General features: G+C 37.8%; 2 protein-coding genes across 8 annotated transcripts in view; both read left to right on the forward strand.

Moving 5' to 3' along the window:
* The window catches only part of LOC123876692 (trithorax group protein osa), a 209127-nt gene that overhangs the window by 16402 nt on the left and 165962 nt on the right, over positions 1-26763 (forward strand). The gene's annotated exons all lie outside the window — the stretch shown is intronic.
* On the forward strand, positions 22764-23928 carry LOC123876708. Its single transcript, XM_045923023.1, has one exon. The coding sequence runs from the start codon at positions 22959-22961 to the stop codon at positions 23664-23666; it is 708 nt and encodes a 235-aa protein (XP_045778979.1). The 5' UTR covers positions 22764-22958; the 3' UTR covers positions 23667-23928.

Genomic DNA, 26763 nt, shown 5'->3' on the forward strand with positions numbered 1-26763 from the left:
TTTTGTTTGTAGTTACAAAAAAACCTGTCTTCCAGAGGTTTAATTGCAAAGTCTGGTTTTTTCAAACTTTTTTGTCCACAAGTCCCATTTTGAAGCTTCTGTGGTTACTACAAACGAAGGAATTGATAGAAGAAGGTTGCAAGAGGTTTGTAGTGAACGAATTTTTGTTTGTAGTTACAAAAAAACCTGTCTTCCAGAGGTTTGTTTACAAAATCTGGTTTTTTCGTTCCCTTCTGGGCATAAGTCCTGTTTCGAGGGTTCTATGGTTACTACAAACGAATGGATAGACAGAGCAAGGTTGCTAGAGGTTTGTAGTGAACGAATTTTTGTTTGTAGTTACAAAAAAACCTGTCTTCCAGAGGTTTAATTGCAAAATCTGGTTTTTTCAAACTTTTTTGTCCACAAGTCCCGTTTTGAAGCTTCTGTGGTTACTACAAACGAATGGATAGACAGAGCAAGGTAGCTAGAGGTTTGTAGTGAACGAATTTTTGTTTGTAGTTACAAAAAAACCTGTCTTCCATAGGTTTGTTTACAAAATCTGGTTTTTTCGTTCCCTTCTGGGCATAAGTCCCGTTTTAAGGCTTCTATGGTTACTACAAACGAAAGGATAGATAGAAGAAGGTTGCTAGAGGTTTGTAGTGAAAGAATTTTTGTTTGTAGTTACAAAAAAACCTGACTCATTAATCACACTAATATTATAAAGGTAAAGTTTGTATGTGTGTGTGTGTGTGTGTGTGTGTGTGTATGTTTGTTACTCCTTACGCACGCAAAAACTACTGGACGGATTTGGCTGAAATTCGGAATGGAGATAGATAATATCCTGGATTAGCACATAGGCTACTTTTTATCCCGGAAAACCAAAGAGTTCCCACAAGATTTCGAAAAACCTAAATCCACGCGGACGAAATCGCGGGCGTCAGCTAGTAAAAATTAAAATGTGTTTCAATTTTCAAAGTAAAAACGAAAAAACCAGATTTTGCAAATAAACCCCTGGAAGACAGGTTTTTTTGTAACTACAAACAAAAATTCGTTCACTACAAACCTCTAGTAACCTTGCTCTGTTTATCCTTCCGTTTGTAGTAACCATAGAAGCTTTAACACGGGAATTGTGGACAAAAAAGATTGAAAAAAACAGATTTTGCTAATAAACCTCTGGAAAGCAGGTTTTTTTGTAACTACAAACAAAAATTCTTTCACTACAAACCTCTAGCAACCTTCTTCTATCTATCCTTTCGTTTGTAGTAACCATAGAAGCCTTAAAACGGGACTTATGCCCAGAAAGGAACGAAAAAACCAGATTTTGCAATTAAACCTATGGAAGACAGGTTTTTTTGTAACTACAAACAAAAATTCGTTCACTACAAACCTCTAGCAACCTTGCTCCGTCTATCCATTCGTTTGTAGTAACCATAGAACCCTCGAAACAGGACTTATGCCCAGAAGGGAACGAAAAAACCAGATTTTGTAAACAAACCTCTGGAAGACAGGTTTTTTTTGTAACTACAAACAAAAATTCGTTCACTACAAACCTCTAGTAACCTTGCTCTGTCTATCCTTCCGTTTGTAGTAACCATAGAAGCCTCAACACGGGACTTATGCCCAGAAGGGAACGAAAAAACCAGATTTTGCAAATAAACCTCTGGAAGACAGGTTTTTTTGTAACTACAAACAAAACTTCGTTCACTACAAACCTCTTGCAACCTTCTTCTATCAATTCCTTCGTTTGTAGTAACCATAGAACCCTCGAAACAGGACTTATGCCCAGAAGGGAACGAAAAAACCAGATTTTGTAAACAAACCTCTTGAAGACAGGTTTTTTTGTAACTACAAACAAAAATTCGTTCACTACAAACCTCTAGCTACCTTGCTCTGTCTATCCATTCGTTTGTAGTAACCACAGAAGCTTCAAAATGGGACTTGTGGACAAAAAAGTTTGAAAAAACCAGATTTTGCAATTAAACCTCTTGAAGACAGGTTTTTTTGTAACTACAAACAAAAATTCGTTCACTACAAACCTCTAGCTACCTTGCTCTGTCTATCCATTCATTTGTAGTAACCATAGAAGCCTTAAAACGGGACTTATGCCCAGAAGGGAACGAAAAAACCAGATTTTGTAAACAAACCTCTGGAAGACAGGTTTTTTTGTAACTACAAACAAAAATTCGTTCACTACAAACCTCTAGCAACCTTGCTCTGTCTATCCATTCGTTTGTAGTAACCATAGAACCCTCGAAACAGGACTTATGCCCAGAAGGGAACGAAAAAACCAGACTTTGTAAACAAACCTCTGGAAGACAGGTTTTTTTGTAACTACAAACAAAAATTCGTTCACTACAAACCTCTAGTAACCTTGCTCTGTTTATCCTTCCGTTTGTAGTAACCATAGAAGCTTTAACACGGGAATTGTGGACAAAAAAGATTGAAAAAACCAGATTTTGCTAATAAACCTCTGGAAAGCAGGTTTTTTTTGTAACTACAAACAAAAATTCTTTCACTACAAACCTCTAGCAACCTTCTTCTATCTATCCTTTCGTTTGTAGTAACCATAGAAGCCTTAAAACGGGACTTATGCCCAGAAAGGAACGAAAAAACCAGATTTTGCAAATAAACCTATGGAAGACAGGTTTTTTTGTAACTACAAACAAAAATTCGTTCACTACAAACCTCTAGCAACCTTGCTCTGTCTATCCATTCGTTTGTAGTAACCATAGAACCCTGGAAACAGGACTTATGCCCAGAAGGGAACGAAAAAACCAGATTTTGTAAACAAACCTCTGGAAGACAGGTTTTTTTGTAACTACAAACAAAAATTCGTTCACTACAAACCTCTAGTAACCTTGCTCTGTCTATCCTTCCGTTTGTAGTAACCATAGAAGCCTTAACACGGGACTTATGCCCAGAAGGGAACGAAAAAACCAGATTTTGCAAATAAACCTCTGGAAGACAGGTTTTTTTGTAACTACAAACAAAAATTCGTTCACTACAAACCTCTTGCAACCTTCTTCTATCAATTCCTTCGTTTGTAGTAACCATAGAACCCTCGAAACAGGACTTATGCCCAGAAGGGAACGAAAAAACCAGATTTTGTAAACAAACCTCTAGAAGACAGGTTTTTTTGTAACTACAAACAAAAATTCGTTCACTACAAACCTCTTGCAACCTTCTTCTATCAATTCCTTCGTTTGTAGTAACCACAGAAGCTTCAAAACGGGACTTGTGGACAAAAAAGTTTGAAAAAACCAGATTTTGCAATTAAACCTCTGGAAGACAGGCTTTTTTGTAACTACAAACAAAAATTCGTTCACTACAAACCTCTAGCAACCTTGCTCTGTCTATCCATTCGTTTGTAGTAACCATAGAACCCTCGAAACAGGACTTATGCCCAGAAGGGAACGAAAAAACCAGATTTTGTAAACAAACCTCTGGAAGACAGGTTTTTTTGTAACTACAAACAAAAATTCGTTCACTACAAACCTCTAGCAACCTTGCTCTGTCTATCCATTCGTTTGTAGTAACCATAGAACCCTCGAAACAGGACTTATGCCCAGAAGGGAACGAAAAAACCAGATTTTGTGAACAAACCTCTGGAAGACAGGTTTTTTTGTAAATACAAACAAAAATTCGTTCACTACAAACCTCTAGTAACCTTGCTCTGTCTATCCTTCCGTTTGTAGTAACCATAGAAGCCTTAAAACGGGACTTATGCCCAGAAGGGAACGAAAAAAACAGATTTTGCAAATAAACCTATGGAAGACAGGTTTTTTTGTAACTACAAACAAAAATTCGTTCACTACAAACCTCTAGCAACCTTGCTCTGTCTATCCATTCGTTTGTAGTAACCATAGAACCCTCGAAACACGACTTATGCCCAGAAGGGAACGAAAAAACCAGATTTTGTAAACAAACCTCTAGAAGACAGGTTTTTTTGTAACTACAAACAAAAATTCGTTCACTACAAACCTCTTGCAACCTTCTTCTATCAATTCCTTCGTTTGTAGTAACCACAGAAGCTTCAAAACGGGACTTGTGGACAAAAAAGTTTGAAAAAACCAGATTTTGCAATTAAACCTCTGGAAGACAGGCTTTTTTGTAACTACAAACAAAAATTCGTTCACTACAAACCTCTAGCAACCTTGCTCTGTCTATCCATTCGTTTGTAGTAACCAAAGAACCCTCGAAACAGGACTTATGCCCAGAAGGGAACGAAAAAACCAGATTTTGTAAACAAACCTCTGGAAGACAGGTTTTTTTGTAACTACAAACAAAAATTCGTTCACTACAAACCTCTTGCAACCTTCTTCATCTATCCTTTCGTTTGTAGTAACCATAGAAGCCTTAAAACGGGACTTATGCCCAGAAGGGAACGAAAAAACCAGATTTTGCAAATAAACCTATGGAAGACAGGTTTTTTTGTAACTACAAACAAAAATTCGTTCACTACAAACCTCTAGCAACCTTGCTCTGTCTATCCTTCCGTTTGTAGTAACCATAGAAGCTTTAACACGGGACTTGTGGACAAAAAAGATTGAAAAAACCAGATTTTGCTAATAAACCTCTGGAAAGCAGGTTTTTTTGTAACTACAAACAAAAATTCTTTCACTACAAACCTCTAGCAACCTTCTTCTATCTATCCTTTCGTTTGTAGTAACCATAGAAGCCTTGAAACGGGACTAATGCCCAGAAGGGAACGAAAAAAACAGATTTTATAAACAAACCTATGGAAGACAGGTTTTTTTGTAACTACAAACAAAAATTCGTTCACTACAAACCTCTAGCTACCTTGCTCTGTCTATCCATTCGTTTGTAGTAACCATAGAAGCCTTAAAACGGGACTTATGCCCAGAAGGGAACGGGAAAACCAGATTTTGTAAACAAACCTATGGAAGACAGGTTTTTTTGTAACTACAAACAAAAATTCGTTCACTACAAACCTCTAGCAACCTTGCTCTGTCTATCCATTCGTTTGTAGTAACCATAGAACCCTCGAAACAGGACTTATGCCCAGAAGGGAACGAAAAAACCAGATTTTGTAAACAAACCTCTGGAAGACAGTTTTTTTTGTAACTACAAACAAAAATTCGTTCACTACAAACCTCTAGTAACCTTGCTCTGTCTATCCTTCCGTTTGTAGTAACCATAGAAGCTTTAACACGGGACTTGTGGACAAAAAAGATTGAAAAAACCAGATTTTGCTAATAAACCTCTGGAAAGCAGGTTTTTTTGTAACTACAAACAAAAATTCTTTCACTACAAACCTCTAGCAACCTTCTTCTATCTATCATTTCGTTTGTAGTAACCATAGAAGCCTTAAAACGGGACTTATGCCCAGAAGGGAACGAAAAAACCAGATTTTGTAAACAAACCTATGGAAGACAGGTTTTTTTGTAACTACAAACAAAAATTCGTTCACTACAAACCTCTAGCTACCTTGCTCTGTCTATCCATTCATTTGTAGTAACCATAGAAGCCTTAAAACGGGACTTATGCCCAGAAGGGAACGAAAAAACCAGATTTTGTAAACAAACCTATGGAAGACAGGTTTTTTTGTAACTACAAACAAAAATTCGTTCACTACAAACCTCTAGCAACCTTGCTTCGTCTATCCATTCGTTTGTAGTAACCATAGAACCCTCGAAACAGGACTTATGCCCAGAAGGGAACGAAAAAACCAGATTTTGTAAACAAACCTCTGGAAGACAGGTTTTTTTGTAACTACAAACAAAAATTCGTTCACTACAAACCTCTAGTAACCTTGCTCTGTCTATCCTTCCGTTTGTAGTAACCATAGAGGCCTTAAAACGGGACTTATGCCCAGAAGGGAACGAAAAAACCAGATTTTGCAAATAAACCTATGGAAGACAGGTTTTTTTGTAACTACAAACAAAAATTCGTTCACTACAAACCTCTAGCAACCTTGCTCTGTCTATCCTTCCGTTTGTAGTAACCATAGAAGCTTTAACACGGGACTTGTGGACAAAAAAGATTGAAAAAACCAGATTTTGCTAATAAACCTCTGGAAAGCAGGTTTTTTTGTAACTACAAACAAAAATTCTTTCACTACAAACCTCTAGCAACCTTCTTCTATCTATCCTTTCGTTTGTAGTAACCATAGAAGCCTTGAAACGGGACTTATGCCCAGAAGGGAACGAAAAAAACAGATTTTGTAAACAAACCTATGGAAGACAGGTTTTTTTGTAACTACAAACAAAAATTCGTTCACTACAAACCTCTAGCTACCTTGCTCTGTCTATCCATTCGTTTGTAGTAACCATAGAAGCCTTAAAACGGGACTTATGCCCAGAAGGGAACGAAAAAACCAGATTTTGTAAACAAACCTATGGAAGACAGGTTTTTTTGTAACTACAAACAAAAATTCGTTCACTACAAACCTCTAGTAACCTTGCTCTGTCTATCCTTCCGTTTGTAGTAACCATAGAAGCCTTAACACGGGACTTATGCCCAGAAGGGAACGAAAAAACCAGATTTTGCAAATAAACCTCTGGAAGACAGGTTTTTTTGTAACTACAAACAAAAATTCGTTCACTACAAACCTCTTGCAACCTTCTTCTATCAATTCCTTCGTTTGTAGTAACCACAGAAGCTTCAAAACGGGACTTGTGGACAAAAAAGTTTGAAAAAACCAGATTTTGCAATTAAACCTCTGGAAGACAGGTTTTTTAGTAACTACAAACAAAAATTCGTTCACTACAAACCTCTAGCAACCTTGCTCTGTCTATCCATTCGTTTGTAGTAACCATAGAACCCTCGAAACAGGACTTATGCCCAGAAGGGAACGAAAAAACCAGATTTTGTAAACAAACCTCTGGAAGACAGGTTTTTTTGTAACTACAAACAAAAATTCGTTCACTACAAACCTCTAGTAACCTTGCTCTGTCTATCCTTCCGTTTGTAGTAACCATACAAGCTTTAACACGGGACTTGTGGACAAAAAAGATTGAAAAAACCAGATTTTGCTAATAAACCTCTGGAAAGCAGGTTTTTTTGTAACTACAAACAAAAATTCTTTCATCACAAACCTCTAGCAACCTTCTTCTATCTATCCTTTCGTTTGTAGTAACCATAGAAGCCTTAAAACGGGACTTATGCCCAGAAGGGAACGAAAAAACCAGATTTTGCAAATAAACCTATGGAAGACAGGTTTTTTGTAACTACAAACAAAAATTCGTTCACTACAAACCTCTAGCAACCTTGCTCTGTCTATCCATTCGTTTGTAGTAACCATAGAACCCTCGAAACAGGACTTATGCCCAGAAGGGAACGAAAAAACCAGATTTTGTGAACAAACCTCTGGAAGACAGGTTTTTTTGTAAATACAAACAAAAATTCGTTCACTACAAACCTCTAGTAACCTTGCTCTGTCTATCCTTTCGTTTGTAGTAACCATAGAAGCCTTAAAACGGGACTTATGCCCAGAAGGGAACGAAAAAACCAGATTTTGCAAATAAACCTATGGAAGACAGGTTTTTTTGTAACTACAAACAAAAATTCGTTCACTACAAACCTCTAGCAACCTTGCTCTGTCTATCCTTCCGTTTGTAGTAACCATAGAAGCTTTAACACGGGACTCGTGGACAAAAAAGATTGAAAAAACCAGATTTTGCAAATAAACCTATGGAAGACAGGTTTTTTTGTAACTACAAACAAAAATTCTTTCACTACAAACCTCTAGCAACCTTCTTCTATCTATCATTTCGTTTGTAGTAACCATAGAAGCCTTAAAACGGGACTTATGCCCAGAAGGGAACGAAAAAACCAGATTTTGTAAACAAACCTATGGAAGACAGGTTTTTTTGTAACTACAAACAAAAATTCGTTCACTACAAACCTCTAGCTACCTTGCTCTGTCTATCCATTCATTTGTAGTAACCATAGAAGCCTTAAAACGGGACTTATGCCCAGAAGGGAACGAAAAAACCAGATTTTGTAAACAAACCTATGGAAGACAGGTTTTTTTGTAACTACAAACAAAAATTCGTTCACTACAAACCTCTAGCAACCTTGCTTCGTCTATCCATTCGTTTGTAGTAACCATAGAACCCTCGAAACAGGACTTATGCCCAGAAGGGAACGAAAAAACCAGATTTTGTAAACAAACCTCTGGAAGACAGGTTTTTTTGTAACTACAAACAAAAATTCGTTCACTACAAACCTCTAGTAACCTTGCTCTGTCTATCCTTCCGTTTGTAGTAACCATAGAGGCCTTAAAACGGGACTTATGCCCAGAAGGGAACGAAAAAACCAGATTTTGCAAATAAACCTATGGAAGACAGGTTTTTTTGTAACTACAAACAAAAATTCGTTCACTACAAACCTCTAGCAACCTTGCTCTGTCTATCCTTCCGTTTGTAGTAACCATAGAAGCTTTAACACGGGACTTGTGGACAAAAAAGATTGAAAAAACCAGATTTTGCTAATAAACCTCTGGAAAGCAGGTTTTTTTGTAACTACAAACAAAAATTCTTTCACTACAAACCTCTAGCAACCTTCTTCTATCTATCCTTTCGTTTGTAGTAACCATAGAAGCCTTGAAACGGGACTTATGCCCAGAAGGGAACGAAAAAAACAGATTTTGTAAACAAACCTATGGAAGACAGGTTTTTTTGTAACTACAAACAAAAATTCGTTCACTACAAACCTCTAGCTACCTTGCTCTGTCTATCCATTCGTTTGTAGTAACCATAGAAGCCTTAAAACGGGACTTATGCCCAGAAGGGAACGAAAAAACCAGATTTTGTAAACAAACCTATGGAAGACAGGTTTTTTTGTAACTACAAACAAAAATTCGTTCACTACAAACCTCTAGTAACCTTGCTCTGTCTATCCTTCCGTTTGTAGTAACCATAGAAGCCTTAACACGGGACTTATGCCCAGAAGGGAACGAAAAAACCAGATTTTGCAAATAAACCTCTGGAAGACAGGTTTTTTTGTAACTACAAACAAAAATTCGTTCACTACAAACCTCTTGCAACCTTCTTCTATCAATTCCTTCGTTTGTAGTAACCACAGAAGCTTCAAAACGGGACTTGTGGACAAAAAAGTTTGAAAAAACCAGATTTTGCAATTAAACCTCTGGAAGACAGGTTTTTTAGTAACTACAAACAAAAATTCGTTCACTACAAACCTCTAGCAACCTTGCTCTGTCTATCCATTCGTTTGTAGTAACCATAGAACCCTCGAAACAGGACTTATGCCCAGAAGGGAACGAAAAAACCAGATTTTGTAAACAAACCTCTGGAAGACAGGTTTTTTTGTAACTACAAACAAAAATTCGTTCACTACAAACCTCTAGTAACCTTGCTCTGTCTATCCTTCCGTTTGTAGTAACCATACAAGCTTTAACACGGGACTTGTGGACAAAAAAGATTGAAAAAACCAGATTTTGCTAATAAACCTCTGGAAAGCAGGTTTTTTTGTAACTACAAACAAAAATTCTTTCATCACAAACCTCTAGCAACCTTCTTCTATCTATCCTTTCGTTTGTAGTAACCATAGAAGCCTTAAAACGGGACTTATGCCCAGAAGGGAACGAAAAAACCAGATTTTGCAAATAAACCTATGGAAGACAGGTTTTTTGTAACTACAAACAAAAATTCGTTCACTACAAACCTCTAGCAACCTTGCTCTGTCTATCCATTCGTTTGTAGTAACCATAGAACCCTCGAAACAGGACTTATGCCCAGAAGGGAACGAAAAAACCAGATTTTGTGAACAAACCTCTGGAAGACAGGTTTTTTTGTAAATACAAACAAAAATTCGTTCACTACAAACCTCTAGTAACCTTGCTCTGTCTATCCTTTCGTTTGTAGTAACCATAGAAGCCTTAAAACGGGACTTATGCCCAGAAGGGAACGAAAAAACCAGATTTTGCAAATAAACCTATGGAAGACAGGTTTTTTTGTAACTACAAACAAAAATTCGTTCACTACAAACCTCTAGCAACCTTGCTCTGTCTATCCTTCCGTTTGTAGTAACCATAGAAGCTTTAACACGGGACTCGTGGACAAAAAAGATTGAAAAAACCAGATTTTGCAAATAAACCTATGGAAGACAGGTTTTTTTGTAACTACAAACAAAAATTCGTTCACTACAAACCTCTAGCAACCTTGCTCTGTCTATCCATTCGTTTGTAGTAACCATAGAACCCTCGAAACAGGACTTATGCCCAGAAGGGAACGAAAAAACCAGATTTTGTAAACAAACCTCTGGAAGACAGGTTTTTTTGTAACTACAAACAAAAATTCGTTCACTACAAACCTCTTGCAACCTTCTTCTATCTATCCTTTCGTTTGTAGTAACCATAGAAGCCTTAAAACGGGACTTATGCCCAGAAGGGAACGAAAAAACCAGATTTTGCAAATAAACCTATGGAAGACAGGTTTTTTTGTAACTACAAACAAAAATTCGTTCACTACAAACCTCTAGCAACCTTGCTCTGTCTATCCTTCCGTTTGTAGTAACCATAGAAGCTTTAACACGGGACTTGTGGACAAAAAAGATTGAAAAAACCAGATTTTGCTAATAAATCTCTGGAAAGCAGGTTTTTTTGTAACTACAAACAAAAATTCTTTCACTACAAACCTCTAGCAACCTTCTTCTATCTATCCTTTCGTTTGTAGTAACCATAGAAGCCTTAAAACGGGACTTATGCCCAGAAGGGAACGAAAAAACCAGATTTTGTAAACAAACCTATGGAAGACAGGTTTTTTGTAACTACAAACAAAAATTCGTTCACTACAAACCTCTAGCTACCTTGCTCTGTCTATCCATTCGTTTGTAGTAACCATAGAAGCCTTAAAACGGGACTTATGCCCAGAAGGGAACGAAAAAACCAGATTTTGTAAACAAACCTATGGAAGACAGGTTTTTTTGTAACTACAAACAAAAATTCGTTCACTACAAACCTCTAGCAACCTTGCTCTGTCTATCCATTCGTTTGTAGTAACCATAGAACCCTCGAAACAGGACTTATGCCCAGAAGGGAACGAAAAAACCAGATTTTGTAAACAAACCTCCGGAAGACAGGTTTTTTTGTAACTACAAACAAAAATTCGTTCACTACAAACCTCTAGTAACCTTGCTCTGTCTATCCTTCCGTTTGTAGTAACCATAGAAGCCTTAACACGGGAATTGTGGACAAAAAAGATGGAAAAAACCAGATTTTGCAAATAAACCTCTGGAAAGCAGGTTTTTTTGTAACTACAAACAAAAATTCTTTCACTACAAACCTCTAGCAACCTTCTTCTATCTATCCTTTCGTTTGTAGTAACCATAGAAGCCTTAAAACGGGACTTATGCCCAGAAGGAAACGAAAAAACCAGATTTTGCAAATAAACCTATGGAAGACAGGTTTTTTTGTAACTACAAACAAGAATTCGTTCACTACAAACCTCTAGCAACCTTGCTCTGTCTATCCATTCGTTTGTAGTAACCATAGAATCCTCGAAACAGGACTTATGCCCAGAAGGGAATGAAAAAACCAGATTTTGTAAACAAACCTCTGGAAGACAGGTTTTTTTGTAACTACAAACAAAAATTCGTTCACTACAAACCTCTGGTAACCTTGCTCTGTCTATCCTTCCGTTTGTAGTAACCATAGAAGCCTTAACACGGGACTTGTGGACAAAAAAGATTGAAAAAACCAGATTTTGCTAATAAACCTCTGGAAAGCAGGTTTTTTGTAACTACAAACAAAAATTCTTTCACTACAAACCTCTAGCAACCTTCTTCTATCTATCCTTTCGTTTGTAGTAACCGTAGAACCCTTAAAACGGGACTTATGCCCAGAAGAAAACAAAAAAATGTTTTTTATTTTTTAAATTTTTTCTATTTAACTTTTTGAGAAAAGAATTCCACTACAATCCACTACTAACGTTTATCTATGAGAATCAATTGGAAAAATCTTGAATTTCAAATTTCGGGGGATGACCATTTTTTTTTTCGTTATAATTTTTTTTTGAAATTACTACAAACGAAAAACGTTTCACTACAATCAACTACATACGAAAGGCTATCGATACGCATAAAAAAAATTTACAATTTTTGAAGTCGGGTGCCAAGTTCACGGAGCCTTGGGTATAGTTTAACTTGTAACTAGTAATAGCGCTCTTTTTTTTTAGAATTTTGTCTCTGTCAATTGTATGGGATTACGTAACAGAGAGAGCGCTGTACTAACTTCTTTCCGTGGATGGAGTATGTAAATCTTAAGTTTGTGGTGGAACTGAATGCCTTAAGTACCTAGCGATTTTGTTTCGGAATTAACCACGTACCATCTACCTAAAGACAACTTTTCTTACCTTCTAAAGACTATGGTCTGAACTGCCCGCTAACCAAGTATATGCAAAGCAACATTATGCCAACACGAGAAAGTTTTACGTCTTTGCATTAAACCAAGGACAAAATATAATCTGTACATACTTAAAAATGCCACGAGTCGTAATTTCACTGAAAACGAATCGCAACGAATTTGAACTCAACAGAGTATCAGAATAAGGGCCTTTGTGGCGACCTGTGATCCGAGTGTAAATCCTAGTGCGGTTGGCCGCCGTTCCGCACCGAGCCGCCATAAAACAATGCATCGGGCACGTGCTGTTTACACTTTAGAGTTCACATCCAAGGTCGTACGCATTTGTAAGGATGGACCTGTGTTGTGTAGGTCGAACAAATACCGGTTACATAACTGTCCCAGTTCCCACGGTGCGGCCGCTCTTCCGTCCCTCAAGGCACTTCGCAATTAGCCCATTTGTTTATGGGGTTGTGATTTACTGCTTTTTTTTTTCAAAGCAACCCCTCTCTTTTATTTGAATTCGTTCAATGTGCACTCGTTGCTAAATCGCTGGTACAACAAGTGCTTTCCGCAGGTTCAGCGAGGGTTCCGTAGACAATTAAGAGTGTTGAACCGGCATGAGCTATTCTTAAGCCATTTTGCCCCCCTATATTTTATTAAACACTGCATTTATGTAAAACATGTATATACTACTTTGTAGAATATTTCCTGTTTTATTAAATTGACAGACAACATTTTGCAATTTATTCATAGTTTATCTTTTATTCCCAAAAATACCAAAAGACTATTACTGAATTTTGGATTTCGTGTCATCTTTGACGTTCACTACATCAAAAGTTACTTGGTCGATTCTCACAAAGATATATATTTACCAAAGAAAAGGTTCTGAACTAATAAGATGACAGAACCAAATCTTTCGTTTGGCATTTTTTACATTATAAAAATTCAAACAAAAAAGTCATAATTTCATAAAACTACAGACACATAAAACTGTCATTTAGGTGGGTTATTTATCTTCATTTATAAATAAAACTAAGTACTCATTAAAGAAGAACATATTGGCAATATATACAGAAAAAAAAACCTAAATTTGATTAATATTTTTTTCCAAAAAATAATCTTGAAACACACTACAAAACCGTGCAACGAGCAATAGTAAATTGAACTAGGAAATCAGTACCGGCCGAGGCCTCTCCGAGAACGGACGTAACGCTTGTTTGCTTAGCAATTGTTATCGGATTATTTACGATTTACCTGAAATTGTAGTGCGACTATCACTTCTCAATACTAGGTATTTTTAATACTCGCTATTTTTTCTTAAAGATAGATAAAAACTTTTTGTATGTTTTTAAATTGTGTTTATATGATGCTGTAAGGAATTGCATTCCTAAATCCTGGTGATCCCTCGGGATTTTTAAAGGATCATCCGTTTAGATGTTTTTACGTGGTACAGAAATGCGTTGCATCCCGAGGACGTGCTATTACGGATAGGCTACTTTTGTCCTGGAAAATCAAAAGTTCCCACGGGATTTTTAGAAACCTAAATCCACGCGGGCGAAGCTGCGGGCATCAGCTAGTTAATAAATAAGTATTGCCTCCAGCAAATAACTGCATTGGTATCTATTGTTCCCTTTCATTGACAGGGAACAATTTAATTTTCAAAATTTGAAAAGATTGTAAACGCGATTTCGGTAGAGAATAGATTAATGCCTATCAGAGCAGTGGCATTGATCTATATTTTTAATAATTTCTAAAAATTAAATTTTTAACTGTTTAAATTTTACATGGGTTTCACATTTATTTCAAAAGCTTTTATAAATTTGTAAAACTCAATACTCATTATACTGTTTGTGATAAGGAAAACCATGTTTTTTAAATAAACAGAAAGTTGAATTTTGTATAATTAGTTATTGACTAGAATTATAACTTTTCAGAATTAAATATTCTTAAAGGCTTATAGTTTTACAGTTATTACCGGCTGACAATGATACATGCCAATGATACATGCCAATACCCTTGCTATTTGTCCTAGCCGCTAAATAAAATTTTGATGATTCATCGTCCTTTTATGGCATTAGCGCGGTTTCTTGTATTCCATTATGATTTGTTTTTTTGCATTTGCATAATAGCATTAGTTTATTGTCTTTTACAGCATTAGTACGGTATTTTGTATTTAGATTTTGGTTGTGTACATTGTACACTCTAGCATAACACCTGAAACAATAGGATAATTACTATCATTTGCACGTGGTCATCCCTCGTGGATCTTTATGATGGTTTTATTTTTGAATAAAACAATTCTTTATCCAACTAAGGGAGGACTGAGTTTTCGGCAGCTATGTATAGTACGTGACAGGTCGAGATGGCAATCGAGGTATGAGGCGGGGGACGTTCTGCACACCCGCACGTCACCCGCACTATCCCGCACCGGATTAGCCCAGGGATTGTGTGGGTGTGCGGGGCGTCCCCACCTTGATTGCCATCACAACCTGTCACGTGTTGTGTTGCGTGTTTGTTTGTTTATCGACTCATCAATTCACTTATTACTGCCAAACTGCACATTAAATTTTGATAAATGAGATCTCTCTTTGGCTTAGCTTTACCATTCCGTATGTTAGAGGCTATATTGTCATATGTCATAAAATTTTCCGATATGTCATAAAAGAACTTATCATAATCAAAACGAATGTAAGAGATATAACCTACAAAACCCAAAAAGTATATCGAAATTGGTATTACCTACACATGACATGAAAAAGAAATGTATATCAAGAAAAAATAAACTTGAAATAGATGGATCGAGTTCGATATCAAATAATAGCAGTTACTATGAAAATTTCGAATACATGTATATAATGATTTATACATATTCAAATATAAATCAATCATCTGCGGTGAAGTCTTTAAAAGTAGTTGGTGGGTTTTTGTACTTTCAGTTGAACTTTATCTTATTTTGTTTTTGTATCCCTAGCTGACTCGCGTAGCAGTGCACTTATTTTTGATAAATAAATACCTACTCAAGTGTAACATCTGCATTTTTGTACCTGTTAATCCCTTTCATTGTACTGTCCATTGTTTTGCGCTTACGGTAAGTACGATTTAGTACTAACAATAGAATTTGAAAAGATTGTAAAGGACCATAAATAAGAAAAATTGCTCAATGTCTTTATGAGTATTAGTAGCATTGCATTATATTTTTGATAATATTGCAAATTAAATATTTAAGACTGTTTAAATTTTAGACGGATTTCACATTTATTTTACCAGCCTTTATAAATATATATGTGAAAATTAATATAGTAGGTGTAATTATTTATACTGTGCATGATAAGGGAACCATATTTTCGTAAATATGTATCAGGAAAGTTGAATTTTGTATAATTTCTTGACTCTCTTATACTTACACAAGTATATAAAAGATTAGTATTAAGTACTGACTACAATTATAAGTTTTATTCACTCGTACTTAATCTATAAAGACAATACACTGTTTTAAAAAACATCACTGTTTTAAAAAAAACGACAAACTAACACCACATACTTAAAAATATTGAAAAAATAATCCGTTTGAAAATCGTCTAGGATCAAAACGGTTTGTTATAAACTAAACTGAACTCGGTACGTCCATTCACGGAAACAAACAAAGAACCTCGGGTAAATACCTAAACTTGCCAACTAGGCTCATGCGTTAACGCTCTTAATGATCGTCGTGAATATTTTAGTTCTAGCTACACTTCATCTCGCAGTAATCTGAGTTTGTGGCAAATGACAATAGATCTACGTGTCTAAATGCTTGAACAATGAACATAGAAATCGTGATGGAATGGAAGCGGTGCGTTACGACAGGACGTCATATCGATCCTTGCAGGATGAAAATGTAGTGATAGCCATTTTCTGACTGTAGGTGCATATCTTACTCAAGATAGCGTCAAAAACGCGTACGATTTGTAATAAACTGTATGGAGCATTCACTTATCGACTGCATAAGATGGGCAGGAAGTAGTATGGCATCTTCGCGAGCACCAGTCTTTGTAACTTCTAGGTACCGAGGGCCCATTGCCGGTGTATCTCAAGCATACCTTTGAGTCGACCATGACGCGATGTGCCGTCGGGACCATACCTACATAGTGCGCTACAGTTTAGATGGCAATCGGAGTATGAGGCGGGGGTATGCCCCGCACACTCGCATAGCCCCCGCGCTAACCCGCTGTGGGTGAGGTGCGGTAAGGCTGATAATATGTATATAAACTATTTAACTTGTTTTGATTTGTGAAAGTTATGGAAGGAAGATCAGTGTAAAGAGTTCTAAACTTTTTATACCTAAAGTAAAATAATTTTTAATAAGTGCATGCCAAGGAATGCAGAACTGACAAGGATTGTGCCTGCATCCATTTGGCTGTCCTGATCGTGAGCGACTAGACTAGAGGCACAATGGCCGCGATAGCCAGAGGGATGCAGGTTCAATCCCAGCCGGTTTCACGATTTTTGATATGTATCTATTAAAATGAATTTCGAAATTAGTTTCAAACGTAGGTAAAACACACTTGAATAAATAGTTTTTACTATATTGTGTTTCGATTGTAGCTTCATCAATTCAGTAGGTATTTTCACGTCGTTACTAATCAGTATTGATACGCAATCGTCATTGAAACAGTTTCGACGACACACCTATCGCACGTACCTAAGTAGGTACATACCACACAGTGATTAATTTATGAATGGCTCAAATAAACAAGTGGTGTGTGGAATTAGTCATTTATCTCGGCGCGTTGGTTGTTTACCCACAATCGTGTTAGATAGTTGTCGATAAGGAGACACGTGGTAGGGTCGACGACCCCGACGTACTCTGCTCGCCGACAGCTCGGTAATAATAATAAAATGTTTCCGTGCGACTGGTTCAAGGGCGACCCGCTGATATCGGCGCCCGCTATATTTAGATTTAGCTGTTTGATGTGGATATACTGCGCTACATGTTACAAATGTATCTGGCTTCCGCCTCTCATGTTTTCTTCTTTTTTTTTAAATTCAATTCCGACTTTCTTCTTCTAGGTCTTGACTTTTGAGTCTTGACTACGAATATAATCTCACCTAATCTTTTTTTTTTAATTTTAGAATTTAATTGTAAGTTGCAACTAATTCTCTTTTCACATGCTGGTCGATTGGTCGAAAAATCGCTAGAGTGAAATAAGATCATTTCTAAATTTACTCAACTAGGTATAGAATCCGGTGCCTTACAAAGCAAAGCGAGTACTCGCACCACTGCACTTATCTGTTATTTTACCTCAAAATGAAACGCAGCTTCGACTAGATAGGATTTTATGAGCGCGAATTAAATCCGTTACAGTTTAATACTTTTCAGGCAGGCATTTATTCTACACTACACGACACATCTTAATATGCGGTCACTTTGTTTCGCTCAAGACTTTTTTTTTTGTCATTATCTGCAATCAGTCGGGGGACTATAAGCAGATTAAAAGCCAAGACTAGTGGCAATAAAATGTTGCTAAGTAAAGCCTTGTCTGTTCTAGTACGATGTACTTCAATGTTCACAGCAATCAATGTCTAAACGAGCAAAACAACAGCCGACAGACAACGCTGCAGACAAATGGCGCAGACTAAACCGCCTTTGATTATCAATTAACGTGTTAGTTGATCGATATTCTATTCTCTTCGTATTTAGGGCGCCACGTTGCGGTGCGTAGTGCAAGCCGGAGTAAATTCGCTCTCACTTTCGTATCGCAATAGCGGTGTGTACATGAAAACGAGATGAATGGGCCCGACGGAGACCGTTCATTCTGAGGCCGTGATGTGGATTTCGTAAAATCAATGCGAGCCGTCTCGGACCCGCGTGGACGGTAATCGTGTCATTGTTGTGCTTGGATAATGCCTGCCAAGGGGTCGGCGACCGCTTTACTGCCAAGTCCCATCCATTAAAATTTTCACTTGACATCACCCGTTCTTGATTCGGATGCATAAGCAGTTTTCTTCTTCTTGATGTTGGTTTTTATTTGAATTAATTATAGGCAAGCGCTTGACCACAATCACGTTTGATGGAAAGTGATGATGTGGCCTAAGATGGGACGCGTTTACCTAGAAGATGCCTATTCACTCGTTGTCTAAAGATACCCGGATCGTAATAATTGGTAGAAGCACTGATCGCGGAACAGTATTGTTGGTTTGGTGCTATACAGGGCACTTCAGACCCTGTATCACTCCGACCGATCTATTGTGATCGCCACCGTTTAACAGTTCTCGTCCAATACTAATTGCCGCCAATAACAGCAACAAATTCTTGGCCAAGATGTTTTTGGCCACCTCCGAGCGCAGTATGTGTTTCCCTAGGTGAAGACTACGTTTATGCATGAACATTGATAAATGATGTATAGGGGCGTTTCCGCATCCCCTTTACAGAGCCTACACATATCCGTTATAAGCGGAATTATCCAGCGTCATTAGACGACATCTGCGGTCTGACACGACTTCCGCAAATCAAAAGTTAAAACAAGTGATATTTTAATTACTTAAAACGCACATGATAACTCCGAAAAGTTAGTTGTGCGTGCCTGGGATCGAACCCTCGACCTCCCGAATAGAAGGCCATCGTCCTAACCAGTAGGCTATCGCCGCACCGATAGGTAACTCCGCTAACCTAATAGATATTTCAAACTATCACCGCATCGATAGATTCACCGAAAAGTAACTTGCGCTAAGTTATTGTTGACGATCTCCCTGGCGCAGTGGTCTTATAAGTGGGAGGTCCCGGGTTCGATTCCCGGCAAGGGTTTGGAATTTTATAGTTTCTTAATCTCTGGTCTAGTCTGGTGGGAGGTTTCGGCCACCAGACCGAACCGTGGCTAGTTACCACCCTGGTAACTAGCCACGGCAAGGCCGTGCCGCCAAGTGATCTAGCGTTCCGGGACGATATCGTGTAGAAACCAAAGGGGTAGGTAGGGTTTCATAAAAACTGCTATACCCATTCCACGTTAGCCTGCTTCCATCTTAGACTGCATCATCACTTACCACCAGGGGAGGTTGCAGTCATTATTTGAATTAAAAAAAATATATATTAGATACTTGCAACAGACAAAGCAAGCGAGAGACAACGAGACAACCACAATCTTACATCACAACTTATATCGCAAAACGAAGAACGTCACTCGTCACGCGGGCTGCACTCATTCATATATGTAATGGGGTCGTTAAACCACCGTGACGTCACATAATTGCCGACCCCCCACCTCCCCCCCTCGCCCGTCCCCCGTTGAAATCAAAACGTCGGATTTATAACAAGGGAAACCTGTGTAGGTCAAGCCCATTATCTCCGCCTCATGTTATGTACAGGCTGTTCTAAGTTACGTGAATATGACAAGATAAACAAAGTTTTTTTTAACGACCTTCCGGTGCAGTGGTGAGCGCTGTGGTCTTATAAGTTGGAAGTCCCGGGTTCAATACCGGGCAGAGGTTTGGAATTTTTATATAAGGATTAAGGTTATTTAAGGGAATATTTATAAATGTTCCTTCTGAGGTACCGAACCCTAAAAAACAAAATTGTTGAAATTGTGAAGATCGTCGATCCGTTGCTCCGTTGCGGCGTAATTGAAGAACAAAACAACAAACACATTGTTTGCATTTATAATATGGGTAGTGATTTATACTAACCTACTACACCTGTCACACCTACTAAAACTTCCTTTACAAAGAGTAAACTATTTTGAAATCACCTAACTAGGTATTAGCTTTTGGGACATCCTGTACATATTGCTATAGTGCTGAACAGAAAACAGACATTGATTTTCAAGTTAGGTTTATAGACAGACACACGTTAATTAAATTACAGTTTGCTGATACGGCTAGACCGCGTTGGCGGTTTATCGTTACGTCGTACATTCATGTAGGTATTTTTTTTTTTTTAGAAAAGCATTATTTAACAAAGGAAATCACTGTTCTAGGTCAAGCACACTTCCCCGTCTCATGTAATCTGGTTATACATAGAAAATATTCTTTTTTTTCAAAAGGATTAGGAACACGGTTAGGTAAACCCTTTAGATAGTTTAGTTATGATTACTTTGACGCTTGCATTGACTGCATTCGTAAATAGATATCAGATTTAATAGATTACTTAGTAAGTTCTTCAAAATGAGACTTGTTGACGCAGGACAGTAAGGCCTCATTCGCACGAGAGCTTTTTTAACGTCCGTTAAAAAGCGTTTAAATAGAATAAATGCATTTCCAAGTATCTGTTCATACGTCAACGCTTTTTTAACGCGCACTTTGTATTTTCAGCGCAACGCAACGCAACGCTTTTTTAACGCTCGTTCTAATTAGGGCTAAGTACCTATAAAACTGAGATTGAAAGTTTTAATCAATTACTTAAATATAACTTTCTTTAACGGTGAAGGAAAATATCGTAACACCTGCATGCCTGAAAGTTCTCCGTAATGTGAGAAATCTGCCAATCTCCGGTGTGGTAGGCTGGCTAAAGGCTTCTCATATGAGAGGTGACCCGTGCTCAGTAGTGGGCTGACGATGGGTTGTTGATGATGATGATGGTCATGATATTATAAAAAATACCGCAAGAGGAAACTGACTGTGTCACGTGTAGGTTGTACGAGTATGTTGGGCTGTATGTTGTACTTAAAAGCGACGCACCTACAGTCCAAACCGTTAGGTCTAGAAACTTGAAGATGGGTTTTTATTATAACGTAGAGAATAGAACCGAACTAAGAAAGGATTTTCAGAAATATAATCGGAGCCACAACGCGTCGTATCAACTAGCTGCTAGACTTATCATGTCAATAAATAATAAAATAAAAAAATAAAATAAAATAAATCCTGTAACCACACAGAAATAACTCATGTAAATTCCATTATGCCTAGATAGTTTTATTTAATTACTCTGTGACTGTACTGTATTAAGGTTAATGCAATATTGTAACTTAGGTGATAGCTGTATGTTGTAACGCAAATGGTTACGTATTGTTGCATGAAGAATTTAATTGCTACTAGCCTTCATGATGCAAACGATCGTTGTGACGTAACCCCCTACATCGGCAAATGTATATGAATGCTAAAGGGGCCACTGTCAAGGACCTCTGTCTGAACGCAATCGGAAAGGTAAATGACTCGTGCTATACCTATACCTACCTAGCTACCTATAAGTAGGTAGTCCCGTGATCTACTGAACAGTTTTGAAGACTACACGGAGTTGATATAAAGTTAAAAATTGATATACCTACATACTTAAATTTTTTCATTACATTAGATTTATCTAGGTCGCAATAACATAGTGGACCGTAAGCATATTAGAATAAACTAAGGACAGTTATTGGACTGAAATTAGATTTAGAAATTATTCATAAGTAGAAGTTTAAGCTAGAATAAAATTACTAATTAGCCCATAGGCTAGATCGTAGTAGGAATAAAGCTACCATTATAAAATGGAGCTTTATGGTAAGAAAAAAAAAAAAAAAAAAAAAAATTACATTAGATCCACCAGAATAATATTTTGAATAACAAACTAGAATAGATGATGGGCGCGACTTTGTCCACGTGGATACAGATTTTTAAAAATCCCGCGGGAACTATTTGATATGTCGGGATAAATATATTAGCCCTTGTATTAATTCAGAGTAGGTATAAACTATAAACTGTTTCTATTCCTTTCGGCAAATTGTTCGTAGAGATGAGCCAACTCCGCGAGAGATATAGTGCATAATAAGAGTGTGCGCAAACACAGGTGCACTACTATTACTTCCTCACTCTCATAGCCCGATAAGACGGAAATCTGACACGATCAGAGAGACGGCTTCACGTGCTCTCCAAGGGAAGGGGGAGAAACACCGCCAACTTTATAATTTCGGGCTAGTCATTTCTTGCCCAAAAATTTAATTTAGGTCCGACCCGGGAATCGAACCCAGTGTCTCGTTATCTGCAGTCAAACATGCTAACCACTAGACATACGAGGGAGTCGCTGTCATAGCAGTTTCAGAAATGTAGATAGGTACTTTAATCAAAGGCTCCGTTTTCGTTGTCAGCCTGAAACATGCCATGGAGTGATAAAAGCGAATTTTCGAATAACTGCGACTCTGCCTGTGACAAGACGTGTGGCTGTTCCCATTTGTCACTGTCGTGTGTCAAGTTGTTCGGAAGCCTACAATTTTTTGTGCTATTTTATTTTCGCGCAAATGTATTCAGAGTGAATTTAATATTATGTTTTCCTAATATAATAATATGCTAGCGATGAATGTATATTTTGATAAATTAACAAAGAAAAAACACTTTCATTTAAAATATTACTCTTGTTGACCGCGACTTCATCCGCGTGGATTTAATTTTATTAAATCCCTTGGGACCTATGACTTATTGGGAGCAAAAGTAGCCTATGTCACTCAGGTCTTTCACTATGTTCATGCAAAAAATCACGTGGATCCGTTGTTCCGTTGTTGTGGATCATCGAGGGTAGGTGTGAAAAAGTTAACTGTTTTTTGAAAGAGCTCTTTAATTTTAAAATTATAAACAGTAATTTAATACAGTTCTTTTAGTAGAATTAGTGTGAAATGTGATTAAAAGTACCCACCGGACAGTTTTCCTAGTGAAACTCACTTTAACTTCACTTCACTATTATCCCTTTTGCATTCACTACGTGTCACCAGTCATGGATTCACTCAAAGACTCGCTGAACGCGATGGCCGAAATGTTTCAACAAAAGATGGGCGAATTCCAGCAGGGCCTGGATAGTGCACCAACAACGAGCACGAACGCATCCCTGGCTGCAGAGTTCAGCAGTTTCCGAACCTTCGTGCTCTCTGCCATGAATACGTTGCAGAGACAGGTGGAGTTCCTTGGCACAGAGGTCGATCGTCTGGAGACGCGTAGAAGGCGCAAAATGCTACTAGTCCATGGAGTTAGCGAGGAGAAGTCGGAAGATGTTACTTCGCGGGTTTGCAACGTTGTGGGGGAACATCTTGGTGTGACTGGGTTATCTGTTAGCTCCATCAAGTCATCTCATCGTTTGGGACGTCCTTCTGACAAGAAACCTCGCCCTATAGTGGTAAAGTTTGCAGATGCAACATTGCGGGATAAGGTTTGGTTCTCTAAAACTGGATTTAAAGGCAGCGGTATAACTGTATCAGAGTTTTTAACGAGGAGCCGTCACGACGTATTTATGGAGGCAAGGCAGAGATTTGGTGTCAACAAGTGCTGGACAAGGGATGGCTGCATTCATATTATAGCCCCGGATGGTTCACGTCATCGAGCTGAGTGTAAGGCTGACCTCCAATGCATACCACAGTCTTCTAAACCTCTGACTCAGGGCACTGCCAGTCTTTCCTCCAGGTCCAAAAGAACAATCAAAAATAAGTAACCTATCATTAATCTATATACCTATGTATTACTTTTACACAATATTTGTGCTGCAAGCCTTTTATAACAGCTTATTTATCTTGCTCTAAGTATGTCACTATCATAAAGTCTATGTTATTGCTCTTATGTGTATAATAATTTTTATGAACTGTAATTTTTAAAATAATAGGTTGTAGGTAGGTAGATTTAATAGTTGTTGCTTGTGTTGTGTCATGTGACATGCATGTGATCATGACTGACAGATGTAAGTGTCAATCATTAACTAATGACAGCTGCGACATTTGACATCCTAGGCACAGACAAAATAACTACCCTGGATGCAAGGCTTTTGGTCGAGCATTTTTACCTACTTATTGTATATTGTTAGAAGTGTTTTTCTCCTTGCAACTGGCGGGTGGGTTCGTCTATCGTTTTATTTACCTTACTGATTGTATATATATTTATTTTACTTTTTGCTTTATCATATTTATTTTTTATTATTATTTAATTATAGTATGGTATCCTCAAATTTAAGTATAGACAGTGATTTGTTTTTGTCGTTATCTAGTGATGTGACAGATAGTAATGCAAGTTACCATAGTACAGCCACTTCTCTTCCACTCAATGTAACATTAAATTCTCATTTCTCCGATTGCGTGAAAAACTTCAATGCTATTCACATAAACGCACAAAGTGTTCCGGCACATTACTCTGATATGCTTGCGTCTTTTGAGTCCCAAAATATTCATGCCATCCTAGTATCTGAGTCCTGGCTTAAGCCCTGTCTGCCTTCTACTTCTTATTCTTTGCCGGGGTTTATTCTCATAAGAAATGATCGCACTAATAGGGGTGGCGGTGGTGTGGCGATCTATCTTAGATCTTACATTCCTTACAAAATTGTTAGTTCGTCATGTCAACCGCCTCCTGTTGATGCTGCTGAGCATTTACTTATTGAGGTTTCCCTATCACAAACAAAAATCTTACTTGGCGTTTTCTACAGTCCCTCGCTTACTATTAATTTTTTCCCCTCATTCGAATCACTTTTAGAATCCCTACTCCCTACATATACTCATAGCATAATAATGGGTGACTTTAATACTTGTTTGCTTAAAGGTGACAATCGGGCTAATAAACTAGAATCCATTATTGAATCTTGTAACATGACAATTCTTCCGCTTTCGGCTACTCATAACCTTCCTAACTGCATTCCTTCTCTTCTTGACTTGATTATAGTGTCTTCTCCTGACCTTGTATCTAAGCATGGCCAATGCTCTGCGGATGCCTTTTCTCATCACGATTTACTTTTTCTCTCGTACAAATTGCGCCCTCCAAAAATTAAACCTAAAATACTTCTGCGGCGTAATTTTGGTGGAATGGATGTAGATCGATTGTGTGTAGATGCTTGTAAAGTTGACTGGTCAGTTGTTGAAACTGTATCCGACGTCGATCGTAAGGTTGACATTTTCAATTCCTTACTGACTCAGCTTTATGACATTCATGCGCCAATTAAGCCTGTTAAACTCAAACATTTACCTGCACCTTGGCTTTCGCAAGATTTAAAAGATCTGATTCTTAAGAAAGGTGTAGCGAAAACCAGACTAAAGTGCAATCCATCTGAGGAAAATCACAGAAAATACAACAAACTCAGGAATCGCTGCAATACATTGTGTCGAGATGCACAGCGACGCCATATTCATGCATCAGTCGAGAACGGCGACTCTTGTAGAGTTTGGAAATTTCTAAAGACGGTTGGAGTTGGTAAAACGTCACATAATTCATCTCCACCTAACGTTGACGTTGATCTCCTAAATCAATATTTCTCATCACCTCTAAACTCCATTAATAGTTCTGATAAATTACAAACTATTCATTCTCTTTCAACGACTCCTACCCCTTCCTATCCTCCGTTCAATTTCAGCCAGTTTTCTACTGATGATGTTAAGAAGAGCATACTGTCCATCTCTTCGAATGCTGTTGGTAGCGACGACATTAGCCGTAATATGATAATTCCTATCGTGGATATTGTAATTCCTGCAATCACCCACATTCTAAACGAATCGATTACAACGTCCAAATTTCCTGATGCCTGGAAAAGTGCTCATGTTGTACCTCTTCCGAAAAAGGCTAATGCTGAGTATTTTTCCGATTTCCGTCCCATTTCCATCTTACCGTTTCTTTCCAAAGTCCTTGAAAAGTTAATTCACTATCAACTTAACCTTTTCCTGAATAGTCACTGCCTATTTAACCCTTTCCAATCTGGTTTCCGTTCTGGACATAGTACGGCTACTGCTCTGATTAAAGTTACTGATGACATTCGCTGGGGCATGGATAATCAACAACTCACAGTATTGACTTTGCTCGATTTCAGTAATGCTTTTAACACTGTGGACCATGATATACTTGTGAGTATGTTGCGTTCTCTTAACTTATCTCCATCAGCAACTGACTGGATGCATAGTTACCTAAGCGGTCGCCAGCAGCGTATTCGTGTCGAGGAAACTCATTTGTCTTGGTGCGATATCACTGCTGGTGTGCCTCAGGGTGGCGTGTTGTCACCATTACTCTTTTCTATTTTCATTAATTCTTTAACTCAAAAACTATCTTCTCTGTACCACATGTATGCAGATGACGTCCAAATTTACACCCAGGCAACTCTTGTGGACCTTCCGGCAGCCGTTACTCAAATAAGTAATGATCTGGAGCTAATTCTGGAGTGGAGTCGATTTTATGGCCTCAATGTTAATCCGATCAAATCTCAGGCTATAATTATTGGCAGTCGGAACCTTATCTCAAAAATTGATTGGTTTACGCTTCCTCCCATCGAGTACAATGGTATTGTCATCCCATATTGTGATTCCGTTAAAAATCTGGGGATACATATGGATTGCAATTTAGGTTGGACGAATCACTTAAAACAGATTAGCAGGAAGACTTTTGCATCTCTGAGCTCTTTGCGTCGTCTACAATCATTTCTTCCAATTCCTACTAAAATTATGTTAGCACAGACTTTACTTCTTCCTATCCTTGATTATGCCGACGCAAGTTATATTAACTTAACAGAAGATCAGTTAAACAAGCTTGAGAGACTTCAAAACACTAGTATTCGGTTCATATTTGGG

Source organism: Maniola jurtina, chromosome 22 (assembly GCF_905333055.1).
Source record: "Maniola jurtina chromosome 22, ilManJurt1.1, whole genome shotgun sequence".
NCBI lineage: Eukaryota > Metazoa > Arthropoda > Insecta > Lepidoptera > Nymphalidae > Maniola > Maniola jurtina.

Bases quoted from the DNA above. Each gene is read 5' to 3' on its own strand.
- LOC123876708 (XM_045923023.1), top strand. From the start codon at position 22,959: ATGGATTCACTCAAAGACTCGCTGAACGCGATGGCCGAAATGTTTCAA.